Source organism: Phocoena sinus, chromosome 10 (assembly GCF_008692025.1).
Source record: "Phocoena sinus isolate mPhoSin1 chromosome 10, mPhoSin1.pri, whole genome shotgun sequence".
NCBI classification, from domain to species: Eukaryota; Metazoa; Chordata; class Mammalia; order Artiodactyla; family Phocoenidae; genus Phocoena; species Phocoena sinus.
The window spans coordinates 9,277,529-9,301,234 of NC_045772.1; the positions used below are offsets into that span (position 1 = coordinate 9,277,529).

Below are 23,706 nucleotides of genomic sequence, written 5' to 3' on the forward strand. Positions count from 1 at the left end.
AGCATTAAAACGGGCCCTCTTGGGGGAGAGGAGCAGGGAGTCCTCAGAGAGGCCAAGGCCAAGAGGAAAGTGCTGGTGAGGGCGTGTCCCCAAGAGGGGAAGGAGCAAGATTAAACAGCCTCCCGGACCTGACCGGGCGGGGCCACGGAACTGGCAGAGCTGGCATGCCAGCTCCCTGCAGCCGGTCCTTCAGCCCCTGGGCTCCCCGCCCTCCTCTCCGCCCACGGCTCCCTCCTGCAGACTTGGGCCTCCGTCAGGCATTCATCACAGGTCACAGGCTTCTCAGTGCCTTGCACTGTGCTGGGAGGGGGCGTCAAGGGGGACCGCGTCCGTGGAGCCCCTGCTGTCGGGGAGCTGACCATCTGGAGCTACAGGAGTGAGGGGGCGAGAGCCTGGCCCCTTGTCTAGCGGGGTGACCTTGGGCTTAACCTCTCTGAGTCTCAGTTCCCAACAACAATAGCACCTAAACCACTGACATTTTGTGAGGAATAAATGAGGTCCTACGTGTAAGGAAGAGCATGTGATGCAGAGTAAACAACCAAAAACTGCCAGACTGACACTAAACAAGTGGAAAAGATAATTGAGGCAATGACCCACGGTGGCAAGTGCTGGGAAGAGGTGGCAGTGGTCAGGGGAGGGAGCCCTGAGCAGTGATCTCTGAGCTGGGTCAAGAAGGAGCCAGCTCTGCACAGATCAGGGGAAGCGTGTTTCAGGCACAGGAACAGAAGGGGCAAAGGCTGAAGGTGAGGGAAGGAGCACGCTGGAGCAGGGACCAGGGAGCTGGGGCTGGAGGAGGCAACGGGACAGGAAGCGGCAGGGAGAGCAGGGCCTGGTGGGATTAAATGGACTAATCATTGGATTAAATGCAGCCAGAAGCCACAGGAGCAACGAGATCTGGGTCTATGGATCATGCTCCCCACCCTGCAGAACGAAGGTCACCTAAGTGCCCCCGCCCCCAATCCCCGGCCCTGGGCCTTCTGGACACAATCCAAGCTTCTAGGGCTGGTGGTCAAGGTCCTCTAAGTACCCGCTCTGCCCACCTCTCCCGGTGCCTCCTTTCCCTCCACTTCCCACCAGCCACCTACTTGCCCACCTCACAACCCCCGGCCCTTTCCACTGTTTTCTTTCCGTAATATTCTTTCTACCACGCGGTAGGTGCTGGGCTATAACTAACTTTTCTGATTATGTTGGGTGGCGGTGGGGTGAGCTACCCCTCTGCTGGGCATGCACTACCCAGGGAGATGACCGCTCTGCAGCCACAGGGCCCCCTGCCTCCGCGGCCTGGGAGGCCGCATCTCGGAGGCCAGAGAACTGGGGCTTGCTACCGGTTGTTCATTCATTTTAAAGTATTTCTAAGCACCTAGTATGTGCCAGGCCCTGTGCGAGAGGCTGAGGGGGCAAGGTCCCTGTTCTCATCAGGGAGACAAACAGCTGAGAAACATGTACAAAAGTCCAGACAAGTGTCCCGAAGAAGCATCAAGCAGGGCAGGAGGAGACAGACTGGGCGAATGGGGGTCACTGATGTAGTGACCTTTGAGCGGACGCCCATATGCAGAAAGGCAGAGCCATGCAGATATTGGGGAGAGACGTTCCAGGGAGAAGTAACCACAAGTGCAAAGGCCCTGGGGCACGAATAAGCTTGGTGCCTCGAGGAGGTGCACAGGGTATGGCTGGAGCACAGTGAGCAAGGGGAGGTCCCCGAGGTAGGCAGGGGCCGGCCCCCAGGGCCTGCAGGGGAAGGCTGAGTGCAAGAGTCACTTCAGGGTTAAGAGCAGGTGAGTGATTGATCTGACTTAGGTTTAAGAAGACTCACCCTGGGCTTCCATGGTGGCGCAGTGGTTAAGAATCCACCTGCCGGGGCTTCCCTGGTGGCGCAGTGGTTGAGAGTCCGCCTGCCGATGCAGGGGACACGGGTTCGTGCCCCGGTCCGGGAGGATCCCACATGCCGCGGAGCGGCTGGGCCCGTGGGCCACGGTCGCTGAGCCTGCGCGTCCGGAGCCTGTGCTCCGCAACGGGAGAGGCCGCAACAGTGAGAGGCCCGCGTACCGCAAAAAAAAAAGAAGACTCACCCTGGTCATGATGGAGAAAAGACTGTGGGGCGAGGGTGTAAGCAGGGAGACCAGAGGGGCTAATCAGTGCCCAGGTAAGGGACAAGCGGGTGGGGCTGGCATGGGCAGCGGGATGGGGTGAAGTAGTGGGGGCTGAATGTCCTTTGGAGGTAAAGCCACCAGAATCTGCAGACACTGGCCTGCTGCGGGGAGCAGGGCAGTCGGGGAGGGGCTGGGCTGGATGAGAATTGGGAACAGAGGTGTCGTGCCAGGTCCCCCGCAGGCTGCAGGGCTGGGCAAGGGCAGGGAGCCACCCCTGGACCAGGCTGAGAGTCTACAGATGGAGAAACTGAGCCTAGGGGAGGGGAAGCAGCATTGCCAAGGACACACGACAAGGCCCTTGCTGTCTCACCACACCCCCTGCAGGACCCTCTGGGCCCCAGGTTAACTCCTTCATTTAGCTGCAGTCTCCCCACCCCGAGTGGGAGGGAGCCTCCCAAAAGCAGGTCCAGGCCCCAGGTTTCTGCTCCACAGTCCAAGGCAGGAGGAACGGGGACTCCCTCAAGACCCACGATGTGACTGAAACACATGCTCTTCACTCCACAAGGTCCATGGCCTTATTCTCATTTTACCCACGTCCAGGGAACTGCCCAGGTCCCACGGCTGTTTAAGGGTGGATGGAGTATTGACAAAAATCCAAGGCCGGTGCCCTGTGTCGGGCGGCCTCTGGGGTGACTTGCTAAGGCCGGATGGCAAGGAGCACGCAGAGCAGCCACCAGAGAACCGGAAATTAAACCACAATGAAATTCTACGCTGGCCGCAGTGGCAGAGGCATGGGAGGGAGAAGCTCACCCCAACAAGCAGATCTGCTGCAGGGGCCGGGACAGGTCTGCGGAGGCAGAACCAGCAGCCGGGAAACAGGAGAGGATGGAGGGTGAGGGCCCCGGGAGGTACTCAGGGGGCCACTGGGCACAGGCAGGCACAGGAAAAACCACCTCCCTCCCTTGCGCTAGAGAAAAATGTTTAAAAAAAAAAAAAAGCACCAAGGTAAACTGGGGCAAGACTCTGTTTTTTTCACCATCTTTATAATCCAATCCTGAGTCTTAAAAAAATGGATTCCAGATGGCACTTAGAGCAGAGCTATCTCCAACTCAGAAAAGCAAATTGAAGGAATCTCAGCATCTCGGGCTCCTGGACTCAGAGACACACAGAAACAGAGACCCCAGAACTGCCAGACCCTGCCCTGGCCTCACATCGCTCTCTCTCCCACCCCATGACTCAACCATCCTAGAGGGCCAGCACTAGCAAAGCCACAGGCTGTTTGATAATTTCGCCCTGGCTGTTCCCACCTCCCAGAACACCCTTCCCCACCTTCTTCATCTTTCAAATAGGAACGAACTCCTTCCCACCCTTCAAAACCCTGTTGGGAGGTGGTGACTTGCAGCTGCCTCCTGGGACACCCTCCTTCCCAGTCACTCTCGCCCACCCTAACCCTGCACATACTCCTGCTTGGGATTCATCTACTGGTCTGTCTCCCCCGGCCCACCCTCACCCCCGACCCTGAGCCAGCCCACAGCCTCTGCAGGGGCCCTGCATCCACTGGGAGGGCTTGACAAAAATCATCTCATTTAATCCTCATCAAAACCTCTAAGGAAAAAAATAAACCTAAAAACACCCCACAGATTAGGAGATACACATTACTATGTACAAAACAGATAAACAAGGTCCTACTGTAGAGCACAGGGAACCATATTCAGTATCTGGTAATAACCTAATGGAAAAGAATCTGAAAATATATATATATATATATATATATATATATATACATACCTATATGTATAACTGAATCACTTTGCTGTACACCAGAAACTAACATTGTAAAAATCAACTACACTTCAACAGACAAACAAAAACAACAACAAAACACCCACCCCAACAAAGCAGGCTTACTTAGCGCACTCCAGCAGAGGGCAGCTGAGGCTTCATGAGGCCTGGACTCTGGCCAGCCCACGGCCGGATGACCCGGAGCAGGTAAGTATGGTGCCGGGCCTCCTGCCCAGGCCTGCCCCAGGTCCAGCCCCATTCCAGAATGTGTGCCAAACCTCGACCTTCAGCTGCCTCCCCATGAAGAAATGACTTCCAGATCCCAGACTCTAGGACAAGCACGAGACCCAGGAGAGACAGCTGCTGTGCCGAGCCTGTCACCTCCCCACAGTGCAGGAGGGGCCCGGCCCACTTTTCTCCACATCTGCCCAGAGAGCTGGCAGGCTGTGCCTGGGCCAGTGCCGGGCATCAGGCTGACTCGGGCTCCAGGGACAGCTGGGCCCAGCCAGCGTCAGGGGCAGGTGGGGACAGAGGTCCCTGCTGTTCTCAGGGAACTTCCCAGAGGCCTGGCTTTAAACATCCTTAGGCACCTGCTGGGTCTTCCTCCAGACAAGCAGTCAAGAGATGAGGTCAGGAGTCCACGACTCTCCGGTCCTGCCAGCTCCGGATGGTACCTTCTATCTACCTCACCCTGTACAGAGACATCTGTTCCCCAGACCGGTGGCTGGGAGGAGTCCCTGGTCCCTGCCTCACGCTGCAGGCAGCCAGTGGATCCGCTCGCCGGCTCTCCAGTTCGCGGCATCGCCTACTGTCCACTTCCAGGCCACAGTGTTGCTTGCCTGACTCAGGACAGCCTCCTCTCCCGCCTCCTCCGACCCATCTCCAGACGGGCGCCAGGGGGCGCTCACCACTCCCCAAACTCTCACCAGTCCCTCCCGGGGCTGAGGATAAAGTCCAGCCCCGAAGAAGACGACACCGACGGGCTGCTGGTCTCACCTCTGGTCTCTCCCCGCCCCCTCATCCATCTGCACACTGGCTCCCACTCAGCTGCTCAGACCCCAGAGTGGGCGCGTCCTTGAACCCCACCCAACCTGGCACTTGGGTCTATTTCTTCATCCTTCCCCAAACAACTCTCAATTTCCTCCATGCAGCCTCCCGCCCCCGCCCCTGTGCCGGTCCAGGCCACCATCACCTCTTGCTAAGCGATGACGGCAGCTTCCCAGCCTCTGTGCGCCACTCCTGCGCCCCTGCACCATCCACTTCACTGGGGCTGAAAAGATCTCTCTAAACCTAAGTCAGATGCTGTCACCCCCTGCTGCATCTCACTCACCAACACCTGCATGGTGAAATCCTCCTCCCCACCCCAACCCCCAGGGTTCCAGCTTCCTCTCAGCCTCCTCTCCTGCCACTCGCCTCTGCTCCCTCCTAAGCTCATTCCTGCCTCAGGGCCTTGGCACTGGCTGTTCCCTCTACCTGGGATGCCTAGAGTTCCCCAGATCTTCCAGGCTGGCTCCTACTGGTTCCTTCTCAACATCCAAATCTCAATGCAAGCCACCTCCTCAGAGAAGCTCTCCAGACCTGACTCCCAATATTCTCCAATACCCCCATTTATTTTCTCGATAACCTCATTATGTATTTTTTTCTTATTTTTTGGTTCAGTTGTTGGGTGTATGTCTCCAGTCCAGACCCAGAGGGAGGGTCAGGAAAGGCTTCAAGGTGAGTGAACAGCAAGCCTGATAGATGGGCAGAGGCACAGGCAGCACGAGTGTTGGGAGAAAGACTATTCTCTCCTCAGCATCCTTGGCTTGCACACCTCTGACCACAGGGAGCTCACTCCGTAACAAAGGGCTGCCACGTCCTCTCCCTCAGCACGAGCTGAGCCCGCCTTCCTGCCCGCATCCCCATGAAGTCCTCAACCTGCCTCCTGGGCCTCACGGGAAGAGCGGACAAAGAAACGGGCAGCTGAGCATTTGAGGGATGAGTCAGGCTGCAAGGGCCCCCCTTCACGGGAACAGGCCCTGCCTCCCCCCGGGTCACGTGAGGGAAAGGGCCAAAGCCAACACAGGGGCGCGTGATGGGCACTGGGTGGGGGGGCACTCGGCTTCCTCAAGAGCCTCGTGCAGAGCCGCAGGGCGGGGACAGGGCAGGCGGGCTCCCTTCTCTCCTCCCAGGCCTGGCCCAGCCACCACCTCTGCAGCCTTGGAAGCAGAGACCTGCTGCGGATTAGGCAGTAATCTTCCCGCAAGCTGTCTCCGTGTGCTCTCCGCAGTGGGGGTGGGGAGTGGGCTTGCTGGGCAGGGGCCCTATCCCTGCGGCACTGAGACTCGCTGGACCTGGTGATCTGAAGGCTCCCCTGTCTTCTCCCTCCTGTGGCTGCACAAACACCAGGAGAGCAGGGAGCCTTCTTAGAAACGGGGAAACTGAGACCCAGCCCTGAAGACTGCAGACTTGAATGGGGACGGTGGGTGGATGGAGGAGGACAGAGCACTGCAATTCCCAGCCTCATTCACCCACGTGTGAGCCATGACAAGATGCCAGGTGCCGTCTCGCACTGGGGATACGACAGTGACCTGACAGACACGGTCCCTGCCCCCCTGAGCTTACAGCCCATGGGGCGTGGTGGGGGGCAGCAGCCTCTCATCACCCGTGCTGCTCCTTCTGCTTGGAATGTGCCCCCTCTCCGCCTGGCTGGCCCCATCCCTCCCACCTGTCCCGAGCCCGAGTGAGCCTGAGTGAGCGTTCCCTCACTCTAGGGCTTATGCTCACCTCCATACTTTAAGTGGTTTCTCAGCCACATTTCCCACCACTAGACTGTGAGTCTCGCAAAGACCAGGCACATTAAAGAGAAGGCGGCAGTCCCACGGCTGTCGGAACCAACGGAACCAACGGGGAGGACGTACGAACCCCTCACTGCGCCAGATGCGGCCGTGAGAGCCATTAATAACAATTGGCCACAGGATTTGGCAACGTGAAGGTCACGGATGATCTTGGCGAGATGGAGAGGTGAGGGCGAGAGCCTGAGCAGGGCGCAAGTGAGAGAAAACCGGGGGAGAAACACCAGAGACGGTGACCATAGACAAATCTTCTGCAGGACCAGAGGCATGGGCAAGGGGGTGGGAAGAACTCCCATTTGTAAGCCGATGGGAAAGAGCCAGAGTGGAGGATGGAGGCAAGGGCGGAGGGAGGGAGGGAAGGAGGGAATCTGAGTCCTCCAGCAGGTGAGAGGGTACACCTGGTGGACCCTGCGAGGCTGGCCTGGCCACCAGAACAGGAGAGAGCCTGGGGGAGGGGCAGGTGCGAGGAGGCCAAGGGTGGATGCAAGCAGGGCTTTGCCAGGTGAGCGCAGCGATGCAGGGGGGCCAGAGCTGGGAGCAGGTGGGTGAGACCACCAGGGAGCCCAAGCTGGCGAGGGGGGCGGGGAGGATGGGGTGAGGGCCGGTGCACAGAGGGAGTCCCAGGCCAAGGACCGCGCGCGAGGCAGAGCGCTGGAACGACAGGAGGGGTGGGGAGAGGCGGACACCTGAGTTCTCGCCAGGAACAAGGGCCAGGCCCAGGGTACACCCAGTGAGAGTGGCTGAGGCAGGGAGGACAAGACTGTGGGAGGCTGGAGGCCAAGGAAGTGAGAGGCCAGGCTGTGAGAAGGATCACGGAAGCGGGAGCTACAGTCAGCAGGATGGAAGGCGGGGCGGTGCTGAGGGACAGGGCAAGTGACCTGGGGCTGGCTTGCAATGAGGGGAGTGGCTGGCCCAGTGCTGCGATGAGATTCAAAGCTGGGGGAGAATGGTCTGGAAGCAGCCTCAGGAGCCGGGATGACTGTGTCCCATCTCCAGGCCCGGCAGAGGGAGGGCATGAGGCAAAGAACAGCCCCCACTGAGAAGGCTGCTGGGGAAGCCGGGTCTGGGTGGTGGGGGAGGCCAGGCTACAATGCAACTTAAAAAAGGTGTCAGGGATGCTCAGAGGGGGGCCCAATATTGGGGGAAGACCATGTCCTCTCGACCCCTGGACCCTGAGTCATTTGAGGAGCCGGGATGGTTGGGGTTCCCAGGTGATGGCTTTCTGAACAGTCTGGGCCTGACAGCCTGGGACTCTCCCAGCCACCCCTTCCCCGTGGTCCCCCTCCCCCCACATCATCTTCCCAGGCAGAGGTGGGGTGAGCACCTCTCCCTCCGGAGAGGTGGGAGGGCTTCCCCAGAAACACAGGGGCACGGGCCACCCTGCCGGCTCCAGCTGACACTGTTCTGCTCCTGCAGTATGGATCTGGGGCCCAGGCTCCCCCTGCAGGCCCCCACAAAGCATCAGGGGTGCGGAAGGCGGGTCCCTGACATCACTTCTTTAAATACTGACCAGTCCCCAAGTTCCCAACCTACAACCCACTAGGAGCAGGAGTAGCATTTGCTGAGGGTAGAAAGGCCGGGAACCACCAGCCCAGCCTGGCTGTCCTCCCCGCATCTGATAGATGGGGAAACGGGCCCAGAGAGCACTGGCAGACGCTCACGTCACACCACCTGTCAGGGGTGGAGTGGGCGCAGAACACGGACTCAGGCCTCGGGCCCCAGGCACTTCCTGACGCTCTGCCCTGCCTCTCCTCCCACCGGACAGCTGGTTCTTCCGGTGTAGGTGCCAACTGTGGCTCCGTGCCAGCTCTGCCATCTGCCCTCTCCCTTTCCTCCCTCCTCCCCCTGGTTCTTCCTCCTCTCCGCCCTCCCTCCCCCAGCCTTTGTTCTTTCTCCCCAGGCTCAAGCCTGCCTAACAGCTCTGCATAAGTGGCCATGTGGGACTCCCCATGTGGCTGGGGACTCCCCAAAGCAGGAAGAAAGGGCCACGTCCTGGAAGTCAGGCATGGGCTGCAATCCCAGTAGCTCCAGTTAACCTCTCTGGGCCTCAGCATCTCACCTAAAGTGGGGGTAATGAAACCCATTGGACAGGGATGTCACGTGCCTAGAGGAATGAACTGGATGGCAGGCCCTTTATACATCCATGTTCACAAACCGAGTCCGCCCTGAACCTAGGCGCTCCAATCCCACGTTACAGGTGAGGATTTTCCAAGGTCCCTCTCTGGCGGCCCTGGTCTCGATGCCAAACCCAAGACTCCTCAAGCTCCCACACTGCCCCAGGACACGAAGAAATGCCCAAGATGCATGCAGAAACCTATCATCCACGTCTCCTGATGACCTCCGTGTCCTGACTCTCTCCCAGGCCTGAGAGAGATGGACCAGACAAAGGTTGGTCACAGGCAGGCGAAGAGGACAAGAAGATTCTGAGACTGTCAGCGATACATACCAAAGGAGCACAGGACATGCCTGCGTGGACCCAGCCCCCTGAGTAAGTGGCAGGGCCTTGCCTGGTGCTGGGAGAGGACAGGCTAGACCACACCACACATTTCCTGCTGGACCTCCTGTCCCCAGAGCCCTCCCCAAGCCATACCTCCACATGGCTCCGCGGGGAACTTCCGAAAACACACCTTTTCTCTGCTTAAAACCCCTCTCTGAGGCTGTCCATGGCCCTCCCATGCAGCCCAGCTTGTGAAACTGGCATCCAAGGCCGACCCTGGGTTGCCCACCCTGCCTGCCCCCCACACCTCTTTGACTTGCTCTCACTCACACACCCGGGGTCCCCAGGAGCTCAGCAACGTTTCTAAAACCCACTCAGACCTTGTGCCCCCAAGTATTTATTTATACATGTTGTTCCTCCCACCTGGAATGCACCTCCACCCCCACCTTCTTTATTAGGACCAACACAGGGGTCACCTCCCCCTGGAAGCCCTCCACACCCCCTGGCAGGGGTACCTACTCCCCACTGGATTTCCTTCTTATTGCATCCCAAGCCTTCTGGATGGTGCCTGTCGACTCAATTCTGTTCTCACTGACCTAGAGCATCTCCAGTGGGACACACAGGCTGACACCGAGCAGGGACTTGGTATTTGTGGAATGAATGAATGAATGCCAGAGCTGGCCAGAGGCTCTGTCTCCACCCTGGACCCATTTCACCCCAGCCCCTGCAGGCTCTAGAATTTCTATGTGGGACAGCTAGAGTGTGGCAATCTGGCTGGGAACGGAGACAAGGGGTCTCATTTTGAAGCTGCTGCGTTTGCAAAGCAAACTCAGCTTTTTTATTTTTATTTTTTGGCTGAGCCTCGCAGCGTCGGGAATTCCCCGACCAGGGATTGAATCCGCGCTCCCTGCAGTGGAAGCGCGGACTCTTAACCATTGGACCGCCGGGGAAGTCCCGCAAGCTCAGCTCTTATACTCAGTGTTTGCTTGGAATGATTGAGGGGGTCTGATAAAAATGAGGGTGTAAAACTGCTCCCTCAAGCCACTCCTTGGTGCCACTGCGACTCAGACAGGGAAGCCACGGGGAGTACACTGAATGTGGACCCAGTGGACTGGATTGAAACTGCGGCTCTGACAGTCCCGGGCCCAGGAGCTCTGTCTCTAGTCAGTAGAGAAGTCACCTCCAGCCTGCCCCTTACTTCTGTCATGCGAGGGATGACACCCACCCTCCTTACAACATCCTGAGTGTTACAGCCAAAGCCCTTAAGAGATCAACCCTGAAAATGGCAAAATTTCCAACATTTTATTGTTTTATTTTTGCCAAAACAGAGCATTAATTTAAAAAAAAAAAAGAAAGAAAAAGAAAACCTCTCATCTACCAGCGCCAATATTCTTTTCCCATAGGTCATTTCAAAGCTCTAAAAGGATGTAAATTCCAAATAGAAGGTAGTCCTTTATATGAAATCAGCTAGCTCCCTGCTGAAACTCCACTTCCCCCCACCTGGCTCCAGGTAAAGAAAGGGGTCACTGACAGGCTGCAGGATCGGGGCAGGATTGGGCACCTCTGACCCAGCCCAGCCTCTGCTTTCCGATGGCGAGACAGAGGCAGAGGGGGTGGCCACAGCTGGTGCCAGATCTCCTGGCCCCCTGCCAGCACAGCCCACCTCCCCGCCAACCCAGGTCAGAGGAGGCAGCTCTGAGCTCACCCTGGACACTGTCCCAACTTAGCCATCACCTCCTCGCCCAGGGCAGGAAGGGTCCAAGCTGGGATCTGCCAGAGGGCTCACCAGCTCCCTCCCCACCTTAACCCTCAGGGTCCATTCCTCAATTCCCAAAGTGAGTAATCACCACCCACCAGGTGTGTGTGTGGGGTGAGGGGAGGTGGTGTAGGGCACACAGAGGCAGAGAGGAGTTGAGAAAGCCTCAGTGAAGAGATAAGGGGTTCTGCAGGCCTGGGGGCTCAGGTTCCAGGGTAGGTCCACGTTTGGTGACTCCCTGAAGCTTACATGTTTGGGGACCCACTTTCAAATAAACAAATAACAGAAAAAAGATCTTTCTCTTACAAGTTTTACAAAATCGCAAGCCCAAGTGCTCACGTGGTTAGGGCCCTATAGGGCGGTAGAAGGGGTCTGGGGAGCACAGGAGTCCTGGATAGAGTGACCAACCGTCTTGTCTGTCTGGAACAGGGGGGCTCCCAGGTCATGGGACTATCAGTGCTGAAGCCAGGAAAGTTCTGGCAAACCAGGGCAAGCTGGTGCTGAATGCTCAGGCTCCACTAGCTGCAAGGTGAAGCTTAACGCCAGCCAGACCCTGCCTGCCAGACCCTGTGGTGAGCAAGCAGAGGGAGCTCGAGGGAGGAGGGCAGGTGGCCATGTGCATCCACTACGTGCCCCCACGTGTTAAAATATCTCAGCGCATCACGTGTTTTTGAAAAAGACTGGTAGGAGATAGCAGCCCTCCCTAAGTGGTGGGATCACACGTGCTTCTTTTTCCCATTTTTTTTTTTTTTTGGTGAAATACACACAACATAAAATTTACCGTCTTAACCACCTTTAAGTGTACAGTTCAGTGGTATTCAGCACATATATATTGTTGTGCAACCATTACAAGTGATTTATGTTTTCCAACAATCGGCAGGTATTACTTCTACGATCAGAAAAAAACCTATATATTTTTTTAAAGTTCATCAGCCTGTATCAGATACCTCTGCTCACGCAAAGGTAGTGAGCAGGGCTGGGAGACTGTTGGGGGCCTCTGGGGGGATGTGGACATTGGATGGAGGTTGACCCAGATGACCCTTATCCTTTCCAAACCTGAAATCCCAGGACTTCAAACTCTTCCTGATCCAGGGGAAGCACTGTGCTTTGGTGACAGGAAGATCTGGGTTCAAATCCTCCATCTGCTACTTACATGCTCAGTAACCTTGGGCCTCTCTGAGCCTCAGCTCCCTCAAGTGTGATACAGACTGTGGGGGGAACTAGCCAGGTAACCGTGAGAACAGCCCTGCATAGTGGGTGCTCAGTGACTTTTTCTCCCTTCTGCTTGGAATGTCCTCCTGGCACCTTGATGTGCACACATGTAAACCCTCCTCATCCTTCCAGGCCCAATTTGACATCGCCTCCTCCAGGAAGCTTCTCTGATTGCTCTCCTGGTTTTGCTGGCCTCTGCGTGAGGGTGCCTGGCTCACTCCCCAGCGGGACTGTAGGCTCCCTGAGCACTAAGGGCTGCGTCTGAGTCACGCCGCCTTCCCTCGGAGCCTAGCCAACTCAATAAAGCTTTGCTAAATGAAGCCTTCACCAGCAGAAGTGACCCAAGCAGACAAAACGCCCACACCCCGTCACAAAGCCAGTGACTTCACGCTTCGGGCCGGCGGAGGGGAGCAGTGCACAGAGCCGCCCCACCTCATCAGGCAGGTGTCCCCCAGAGCTCTACCTTTGCCAAGGACCTGCCAGGGTCTCTGGGGAGCTGGAGACAACACACGGATGAATGAACTCAGCACCACAAACCCTCCTGGATGTACCCAGGGTGCCAGGCCATGTGCCAGCACCAGAGACCCAAAGACTAAAGAACAGGGCTTCCCTGCCCTCAAAGAGCTCCCCATCTGGTGGGCACTTGAGAAGAAGGCGTTTAAACGTGGCCACCCTTCCTGTGGCACCAGAGGGAGGTTTTAATGTTTTTTAGACAAAGGAAAGGTAGATCCCTTTCCCTCTGGGAGGCCAGAGATATAAACACCCCAGCTGTCCCACCCATCACACCCTTATATGGCCCTGAAAATCCAGGAAGTGAGGGAGCTTGAGCACCCCACAGCTGGCTTTAGGCTTAGCCCCGTGGGGTGGCTGACAGGGGCCCTGCCCAGTGTCCCCAATCCAGGCCTTTCTGATCTAGGCCCACAGGAAGGGGCCCCAGGCCTGCAGAGGCAAGACCCTCTAGTGAGGGGGTCTGGGCAATGGCCGGCAAACCTAGGGAGCCCCAGACACCCCTCCCCAGACAGCAGCAGGCCTCCTTTCCCTGGGGTGCTGCCCAGGTCATGTGAAACCCTCCCTGTGTGCTGACTCTGTCCCATCCTCCTCTCCCCGACCCCAGGTTTGAACAGGGGCCCCCACTCAGCTCTCTGCACTGAGGGATTCTGCCCTCGTCAGGCTGGAGGTGCAGAACGGGCTTCTCTGCTCTTCCCTGTGGGCAGGGGACCTCTCTCCCGCCCTCCCGGCCCACGGCCCTCCTCAGGCATCCAGGTGTCTGCACGAATTCAGGAAATATCCGAGCCCAAGGAGGTCTCAAGGAGGCTCCTCCCACCTCGCTACAAATCGGGAAACTGAGGCAAGCTAGAGGAGGTGACGCTGCCCACCTCGGAATTTAACTCCTCAATTTCCGTGAACATTTCTAGGGTGGCTTCCAGCCCAAGGTCACGCTGCAGAAAGACGGTTCCCGGGGAGAGAGCCCAGGTATCCGGCTCCCGGCGCGTCGCTCCACACGAGCCCAGCTAAGCCACAAAAACCCGGCTTCCTGCCCTCTCCTCCTGAGCGCGTGCACCCCGCGAAACGATCCACGCCCCGATCCACCCCCGAATAAAGGCCACCTGAAACCAGGGCTCCGTCCCCACCGTCGCCGGTCCGCCCAGGCGGCCGCGCGCAACCCGACCCGCGAGGCGCCAGGTCGCGGCCTGGAGGTCACCGCGACGGGGGGCGGGGGGAGAGTAAGAAGTGGGGACACCGGGAAGCCAGGGGTCGAGGAGCAGGCGCCCCCGCGAGGGCCAGGACCCCGCCCGCAGCCCGGGAAGGAGGGAGGGGCGGGCGCCAGGACGCCGGCCGGCCGGCTCCCCACCCGCGGCCGCACCCGGGCAGCAGGCCCGGTGGGTTGGGGTCCGTCCGGGCGCGCCGCCCTCGCCCGCGCCCCCACCCCGCCCCACCCCCTGCTTGGCCGGGCCACCCAGACGTCCTTACCCAGGACACGACGCGCAGGATGGTGTGCGGCTGCCGGACCAGGGTGTAGGGGTCGAAGGCGCCCCCGGCTTTGCCCGCTCCGTACGCACCCCCTTCCATCGTGGCTGCACCCGCGCGGTGCACCCCACTCGGCGCGCTCCGCCAGCCCGTGCGCGTGCGTGGTGCCCCCGCCCCCTCCCCTGCTCGCGCGACCGGCGAGGCCGAGGGCTCCCGAGAGGGGGCGCCGTAAGCCGAGGGCGCCGGGCGGGCGGGCGCGGCGCCGGCGGGCGGGCCGCGCGCGCCCTCGATCGCGGGGACGCGGGTGCTGCGGAGCCGGCGGAGGGCGCGCTCGTCGCTGGCTTGGTGACCTCTTTGCTGAGTAGTGGGGACGAGGAGTGGGGGGGCGCAGTAAACGCAGGACTTGTCGCCGCCCCCGGGTGGCGGGTCTGTCGGACCTCCCTACCTGCTCCGAGCCTACGGCCCTGGATGAAACCACCTTCGTGACTTTTTTGCTGGTTTCCTGTCGCTCTGTCTGCCCCCAATATAGTGAGCGGACAGGGGCCGCGTTTGTATTCCTCATGGGGTGCTTGGGACACAGTAGGTGCCGCAGGACTTCTCGAATGAATGAACCACGAATGAATTCGATTCACGAATGAATTACCCTTCTCTCAGAGCCTTCTAAAGCACAGCCCCACCTCCCCGGAGGACCTTTCCACCCTGTTTTTACGCTGACGTCACGTGAGTCCCCGAGTCTGCGCACCCCCCACCCCCAGCCTGGAGGGGTCCTAGGTACCTGGCTCAGAGGCAGAGACCGAGGAAGGGCAATCAATTCTTTATGAGACATCCTCACCCCCACCCCACCAGCACGCTACCCTTTTCCTTAATCCACTAATTAGTTATGTAGTTATTTGTTCATTGTCCTCCTCTGCTAGTCTGCGAATTTTGTCTGACTTGTTCACTGCTGTAGCCAAGGGCCTGGCACACAGTAGGTGCTCAGTAAACAGACCCTAATCCTCATCACTCCATCACTGCTTGGCCTAGAGCTCCAGCTTTCATGGAAACCGAGGCTGGATGGAGGAGTGCTCGCTGCAGTGAGAATGACTGCCTTCCAGGTCTGGCTCTTGGCATGACCTGTAGTCCCCAGGGCCTCATGTCTCCACTGGTTCCAGGAGGCTGTTGGATAAGGATGTCTATCTGCTGGGGCCTTTGCTGTCCTGGTAATGACAGAACATGCTGCATCCTGTGATGACAGGACACCAGATCCGTGCAGAGGAAATGTGGTGGGTGTGAGGCCACCCCTTATAAACATTCCATAGACAAATGTCCATCTTAGGCTCTGTTTAGTGACTGTTAACTCAACACCAGGCCCTGAGCTAAGGGCTTTACATACGTTATCCCATTTAATACAGCAATCATATTCTATGATTATATGAAACTTCTAGAAGCAAACAGAAATTTTTTGTGACTTTGGGTTAGGCAAAGAGTTCTTAGATACGATACCAAGACCATGATCCATAAAAGAAAATCGATAAATTGGACTTCGTCAAAATTAGGAACACTCATCCGGGGACTTCCCTGGTGGTCCAGTGGTTAAGGCTCCACGCTCCCAATGCAGGGGGCTGGGGTTCGATCCCTGGTCAGGGAACTAGATCCCACATGCCGCAACTAAAAGATCCCGCATGCTGCAACTAAAAGATCCCACATGGCAACAAAGATCCAGCACATGGCAACAAACATCCCGTGTGCCACAGCTAAGACCTGGCACAGCCAAATAAATAAATATTTTTTAAAAAAACACTCATCCAAAGACCTTGTTAAAAGACTGAATGAAAAGGCAAATCACAGTCTGGGAGAAAATATTTGCGAAGCACATTTCAGACAACGGATTTGCGTCCCAAATATATATAAAGGACTCTAAAAAGTCAATGATAAGATAAACAAGCCATTTTTTAAAAAATGGGCAAAAGATTGGAGCAGACACACTTCACCAGAGAAGATATACAGATGGCAACTAAGCACATGAAAAGATGCTCAACATCATTAGTAATTAGGGAAATGCAAATTAAAATCAATGAGATACTTCCACACACCTATTAAAATGGTTAATGTTTTAAAAATTTGACAATTTAGGGCTCCCCTGGTGGCGCAGTGGTTAAGAATCCGCCTGCCAATGCAGGGGACACGGGTTCGAGCCCTGGTCTGGAAAGATCCCACATGCTGCAGAGCAACTAGGCTCATGAGCCACAACTACTGAGCCCACGTGCCACAACCACTGAAGCCCACGCGCATAGAGCCCGTGCTCCGCAACAAGAGAAGCCACCAGAATGAGAAGCCCGCGCACCGCAACGAAGAGTAGCCCCCGCTCGCCGCAACTAGAGAAAAGCTCTCGCGCAGCAACGAAGACTCAACGCAGCCAAAAATAATAAGTAACTTAATTAATTAAATTGAATAAAAATTTGACAGTTTTGAGTGTTAATGAGTATTTAGAACAACTAGAACTCTTGTACATTGCTGATGAAAATACAAAATAGTACAGCCATTTAGGAAAACAATCTAGCAGCTTCTTATGGCGGCAACTATACATTTGCCATATGACCTTGCAACCCCTCTCCTAGGTATTGATGCTAGAGAAACGAGAAGTTACATTCACACAAAACCCTGTACAGGAATTTTTATGGCAGTTTCATTGGGAATAGCTGAAATCTGGAAACCACCCAAATGTCCCTCAGCTGTAGATTGTATAAAAAAAATGTGGAACATTCATACAATGGAATACTACTCAGGAATCAAAAGGAATGAACAACTGATACACTCAACCACAAGAGACTACAGACTGCACAACTTTCTTTACGTGACATTCTTACAAAAGCAAACCTATAGGAACAAAAAACAGACCAGTTGTTGCCAGGGGCTAGGAGTGAGGTTGGGGTGTGTGTGTGTGTGTGTGTGTGTAGGATTTACTACTAAGAAGCACAGGGAAATTTGGGGGGATGATGGAATCATTCTATATCTTGTTTGTGGTGATAGTTATACAATTGACTATATATGTTTGTCAAAACTTGCAAAAATGTCCATAAAAGGGTGACTTTCACTGTATTGAAGTTATACCTAATTTTTTTTTTTTTTTTTTTGCGGTACACGGGCCTCTCACCACTGCGGCCTCTCCCATTGAGGAGCACAGGCTCCGGACGCGAAGGCTCAGCGGCCATGGCTCACGGGCCCAGCAGCTCTGCGGCATGTGGGATCTTCCCAGACCGGGGCACGAACCCGTGTCCCCTGCATCGGCAGGCGGACTCTCAACCACTGCGCCACCAGGGAAGCCCCCCTAATTTTTTTTTTAATGGAGAAAAAAGTGTGCAAGGCTGATGGGCTGAATCAGTGAGTGATATTCAGATCAGTGAGTCATGTTCATTCATTTATTCATCCAATAAATATTTATTTGAAGCCCACCATGCATAAGGCTTTGTGCTAGGCATAGGGCTATAAGATTGAAGAATTTAGAGACTGTCCCTAGACCTTCCAGGACTAAGGTTTGATCACACTAATGTATTAAATCTCAGAAAGGGTAGTGTTCAGAAACCTGAGCTTCAGACTGAGATATTCTTGGGTGGTCCTGGCTCCTGCCACCCTTCACTCACTGTGTGACCTTGGGCAAATGGCTTCACCTCTCTGTGCCTGTTTCCTCATCTGAAAAATGGAAATAAGCATAGTACCTGCCTCTGAGGATTATTGACAGGATTAAAGGCGAGAACTCACAAAATGTGCCTAGAATAGCGCTTGGTACAAAGAAATGAGCTCAGTAAACGTTTGTGAGCTACCCATCCCCGTTGGTCTTCAGGGTAGCTGTGTACAACAGGGTATACAGGCACTTTCTTAGAAACACAAAGCTATAAATGGTGGGTAGCTTCCCGACTCACCCAGGAACCTCTACTTTTTAACTATCATTGCAGGTCATAGAAACATCCTCTTCTTCTACTGTCTGTATTTATGTGTTCTGCATTAGCGGCAAGGCCAGGCTGTCCTTCGTAGGTCAAGCTTTTGCAAACCCAGAGCTGCCTGGATCATGCCTTGTACTGCCTGGTCGTTCAAGTTCCCAGCCCAGGCTGAGCTGTAACTCGCCTTTGTTCCTTCTCTCCTGCCCCCTGGAGGCCGCTTTGGTATGGAAGGTGTTTGGTCTGTTTTGTGCGAGTGTGGAGTTACCTGGGCAAACGGGCAATGCATTCATTGTATTTGAGTGCATGAGCCCCAGCATAATGATAACGTTAAAAATTTGCCAAAGGTACGTTTCTGGAGAGCTGTTTGGCAGTGTGTTTCAATTGAATAAAGAATGTGCCATTTGATACAGAAATCCCATTCTTTTCCCAAGGAAGGGATGTAGGAAGTACACACAGATCTAGTTAGCTCTAAGACTGGGTTGCACATTCACCTAGTCATTTGTTCAATATATCTTTAACACCACTGTGCGCCAGGTCATTGAAGACCCTCCAACAGTGACATAGTACATGGTCTCTCTGATGCTCCTCCCACAGAGAGGTGGAGTCCGTGTCTCCTCCCCTTGAATATGGGCAGGCTTGAGATTCGTTGATCAATAGGATGGCATTGTGCCCTTTTCCTGGCCCAGGCCTTAAGAAAATATCAGCTTTCACATTCCACCTGTTGAAACACTCAGCCCTGAGCTGTCATGTAAGAAGTCTGACTATGTTGACACCACTGAGACATCATGTCCATACCCAGGTCAAGAATCCCAGCTGAGGGAATTCCCTGGCAGTCCAGTGGTTACGACTCAGCACTTTCCCTGCTGAGTCCATCCTTCCAGCCATCACCACCACTGTTCTGAACCCTCCAGACTGATCATGTACCAGCTGAATACCACAGAGCAGAAATACGAGCTGGGGAGAGGGCGGAAGTCATGGATACTTGAGCTCTGGATCCAAGCAGCCACCGAAGCTTTGGCTTTTGTAGGATAACAGAGATTAAAACTTTCCAAAAGAGGCAGAACCTGAGCCAGGCTCTTGCCTGAAGGCAGCAACAGGGGTGGCACTCCATCACTGGGAAAGGAAGCAAAGAATAGAACTGCAGGGGATCCTTGCCTGGGACTCTGACTTAAGCAAGTGATGGGTCCGGGAAGGGAGGACAAAGATTTAGCTTGCCACCAAATGCTGAAGCAAGCCTCCCACTGCATCCCCAAACAAGGCATCCCCGATATGTCCATAGGAAAGAGCCCTAACACATCATTGTGAGAGCTGCAGAGACTTAAAATAATAATACCAATATAGCAAGAGAATATTGTGAACTTTATGCCATTAAAATTTGAAAATAAAGAAAAATGGACAATTGCCTATGTATTTATAGAAAAATATAGCTTACCAAAACTGATGCAACAAGACATAGAAAAATCTATGTAGTCCTATAACCATTAAAGAAGCTGAAACAGTGGCTAAAAAATCTAGTTACAAGTAAAATACAAGGCCCAGATAATTTTATGAGTGTATTTTAACAATCACCCAAAAAAGATGATTTCATTTTCACACAAATTCTTTTAGAGTGAAAAAGTGGATATACTTGGACTTCCCTGGTGGCGCAATGGTTGCGAGTCTGCCTGCCGATGCAGGGGACACGGGCTCGTGCCCCGGTCTGGGAAGATCCCACATGCCGCAGAGCCGGCTGGGCCCGTGAGCCATGGCCGCTGAGCCTGCGCGTCCGGAGCCTGTGCTCCTCAACGAGAGAGGCCGCAGTGGTGAGAGGCCCGCGTACCGCAAAAAAAAAAAAGTGGGTATACTTATTTCATTCTATGAAGTTAGAATACTTTGACATCAAAATCAGAGAAAGATAGTACTAGAAAGGAAAAGCTCAGGGCAATGTCATTCATGAATATCATTGCAAAGAGTGCTGAGAAAATATTAGCAAACCTAATCCTGCAATGCATAAAATGATAATACATCATGATCAACTTGGTTTTATCCTAGGAATGCAAACTTGGTTCATTTTTAGGGAATCAGTAAATGTCTTAACTTAAGATTATCTACAAAAGTCCTATAGGATGAGTATACTTTTTTTTTTTTAATTAATTTATTTTTTTTTGGCTGCGTTGGGTCTTCATTGCTGCACGCAGGCTTTCTCTAGTTGCAGCGAGTGGGGGCTACTTTTCGTTGTGGTGCGCGGGCTTCTCATTGTTGTGGCTTCTCTTGTTGCAGAGCATGGGCTCTAGGCACGTGGGCTTCATTAGTTGTGGCGCTCGGGCTCCGTAGTTGTGGCTTGCAGGCTCTAGAGCACAGGCTCAGCAGCTGTGGTACACGGGCTTAGTTGCTCCGTGGCATGTGGGATATTCCCGGACCAGGGATCGACGCCGTGTCCCCTGCATTGGCAGGTGGATTCTTAACCACTGAGCCACCAGGGAAGCCCCAGGATGAGTATACTTAACAGATGAAGCATTAAAAGCATTCCTTTTAAAAATTAGAGAAAAAACAAGAATGCCAGCCATCACTATATTCAACATTGCTCTGGAGATCATAGCCAGCACAGTAAGACAAGGAAAAACGATATGTAAGGTACAAAGATTGGAAAGAAATATTCATTAGTTCTAGGTGATATCACTGTTGTACATAGAAAACTCTAAAGAATGTACAGTCAAATTATTAGAATTGATTAGAGTTTAGTAAGTATGCTGACTAGAAAATCAAAATACCAAAAGCAATCGTATTTTTATATTCCCACAGCCAATAGTTAGAAAATGTAAAATTTTAAAGGGAGTCATTTATAATACATTTTTTAAAAATCTAGGGGTAACTTTAAAAGGGGGGGTGTGGGGACTTCCCTGGTGTTCCAGTGGGTAGGACTCCGTGCTCCCAATGCAGGGGGCTCAGGCTCGATCCCTGGTTGGGGAACTAGATCGTGTATGCATGCTGCAGCTAAGAAGTCCACGTGCCAAATCTAAAAGATCCCGCGTGCTACAACGAAGATCCCATGTGCCACAACTAAGACCCAGCAAGCCAAAATAAGTAAATAAATAAATAAATATTTTTAAAATAAAAATAAAACCTAAGCCCTAACACAGTAACCCCTACATACAAACCTTCAAGTTGTGAACTTTCAAAGATGCGAACGTGCCCCTGTGTGCCAGTTGTTGTACGGTACCACTGTACTTTTCAAGGTACTGTACTGTCAGATTAAAATTGTTTTCTTTATGTTTTGTGTTTGTTTTTTATGTATTATTTGTGTGAAAAGTATTATAAACCTATTATAGTGCAATACTATATAGCCAATTGTGTTAGTTGGGTGCCTAGGCTAGCTTTGTTGGACTTACGAACAAATTGGACTTACAAACACGCTCTCGGATCAGACCGCATTCGTATGTAGGGGACTTACTGTAAAGAAGACCTAAGAAGATGGAGATGAATTCCAAGATAATCAGGTATGAATACTCAATATTATAAAGATCTCAATTCTTCCCAAATTGATCTACAGAGTCAGTGTAATTCCAATTCAAATATCAATAAGCTTTTTAGTGGAACTTGATACGCTGATTCTAAAATTTTTATGGAAAAACAAAGGGCCAAGAATTGGGAAAACAGTCTGAGGAAGAAGGGCAAGCCCTATTGGACAGGTAGGGCAGCTGTAAACGTTTATTATAAAGCTAAAGTAAGGTGGTAGACAGAAAGAACAATGGAACAGAATACAGAGCCCAGAAATAGAACGGTGAACATATGGAAGTGTGTTATACAGCAGAAGTGACACTGCAAACAGAAGGATGGGCCATTCAGTAAGTAAGTAGTAGCTGGGAAGAATGGCTATCCATATGGGGGGAAAAATGAGGTTGGGTTCCTACCTCACATCATTCACACAAGTTAATTCCATATGCTGGTTGCAAGTACCATCAGTGCAAATCAAAAGCCCCAGCGGGTGTGGCAGTTGTGAAAACAGGTGTGGACTGGCCGCAGGAGTCACTTACCCACCCCTCCCCTCCAAATCAGCAGCTCAGGGATGACAGCTGGGAGACGGCCTCCTCCCAAAGCCCCTTCACCCTAAGCGCTTTCAGGTAAAACCATGGTAAAGTGAGAGGTAGTGTCAGCAAGAGGGGATGCTTGGCTGTCTTGTGGAGCCTGGAGCTCTACTGCCCCAGGGCTCACCCTCCCCTCTACTTCAATTTCCTGGGACAAACACACACTAGAAACTGCCCTCTTTCTTTTTTTTTTTTTTTTTAATTTTATTTATTTATTTTTGGCTGTGTTGGGTCTTCATTGCTGCACGCGGGCTTTCTCTAGTTGCGGCGAGCGGGGGGGCTACTCTTTGTTGTGGTGCGCAGGCTTCTCATTGCAGTGTCTTCTCTCATTGTGGAACACGGGCTCTAGGCGCGCGGGCTTCAGTAGTTGCAGCACGCGGGCTCAGTAGTTGTGGCTCGCGGGCTTAGTTACTCCGCGGCATGTGGGATCTTCCCCGGCCAGGGATCGAACCCGTGTCCCCTGCATTGGCAGGCAGATTCTCAACCACTGCGACACCGGGGAAGCCTGAAACTGCCCTTTTTCTTTTCCCAATACACATCACCAGATTGAATAGTTGAAATCCTTGTGGGGGAGGGTGGGGCTCAGAGGCTAAAATAACTAAATGTCTGAGTAGGAGAAGTCCCTGAAAATAAACACAGCAAACTGCAGGACATATACCATTTGAAGCCCGGCTACTGGAAAACACAAACCAAGAATATAAAATAGACCTGACAGAGCTAAGGGATGATATTAATGATATAAATGAGGAACAAGAAATAATCAAAGTGAATCCAGCAGAAGTATTTCATTTTATTCTATTTTTTGGCCGCACTGCATGGCTTGTGGGATCTCAGTTCCCTGACCAAGATTGAACCTGGGCTATGGCAGTGAAAGCGCAGAATCCTAACCACTAAGTCACCAGGGAAGTCCCTTGAAGTATTGAATGAAAAATATAAATGTTGAAATAAAGGACACAGCATGGCTACAGCTGAAGAATGAATTAGTGAGATGGATGACCAGAGTGATTAAATGCCTTGGTATAGTTTACTGATGGCTAGAGCGCCCTGCTGTTTGGTCAAACACTAGTCTACTTGTTGCTGTGCAAGTATTTTGTAGATGTAATTAACATATAATCATTGGACTAAGTAAAGGAGATTATCCTCAATAATATGGGTGGGCTTCATCTCATCAGGTAAAGGCCTGAAGGCTTCCCAGAGGGGAAGGAATTCAGACTCCAGATTACAACATCCACCCCTTTCTGAGTTTCCAGGCTGCTGGCCAGCTCCACAAATTTCAGACTTGCCAGCTCCCGTGATCACATGAACTAATTCCTTAAAATAAATCATACATATATTTTTATTGTTTCTGTTGGTTCTGTTTCTCTGGAGAACTTCAACTGATACAAGTAGGTTGTAAAAATCTCGCCATCATAGAAGTCCCTTTACCCTCCCTGCTCTATGTTGTACTTGTCATATATGTCACCTCTACATACACTGCAAACCCCATCTGTGGGAGTTGCAATAAATTTAGAGGAGCTGAAGGGGAGAGCTTGAGAAGGGGCCGGGGGAAAGTGGAGGCCAGAGAGGCACGATTTGTATGTTTCCTCAAGATAACACCTATGTGAAACATTTGGACGTTAGTAGTTCACATATGATGTCATGCACTT

General features: G+C 53.3%; 1 protein-coding gene across 2 annotated transcripts in view; it reads right to left on the minus strand.

Moving 5' to 3' along the window:
- Positions 1 to 14,250, minus strand: part of SYNGR1 (synaptogyrin 1) — a 29,189-nt gene extending 14,939 nt beyond the window's left edge. The window contains exon 1 of one of the 2 annotated variants that reach the window (XM_032644825.1): positions 14,083 to 14,250. In XM_032644825.1, coding sequence (XP_032500716.1) covers positions 14,083 to 14,181 — 99 coding nt within the window. In that variant the 5' untranslated portion in view covers positions 14,182 to 14,250. The remainder of the gene's footprint in view (positions 1 to 14,082) is intronic. The other variant, XM_032644824.1, reaches the window with a different exon arrangement.
- Between the last annotated feature and the right edge of the window lie 9,456 nt (positions 14,251 to 23,706).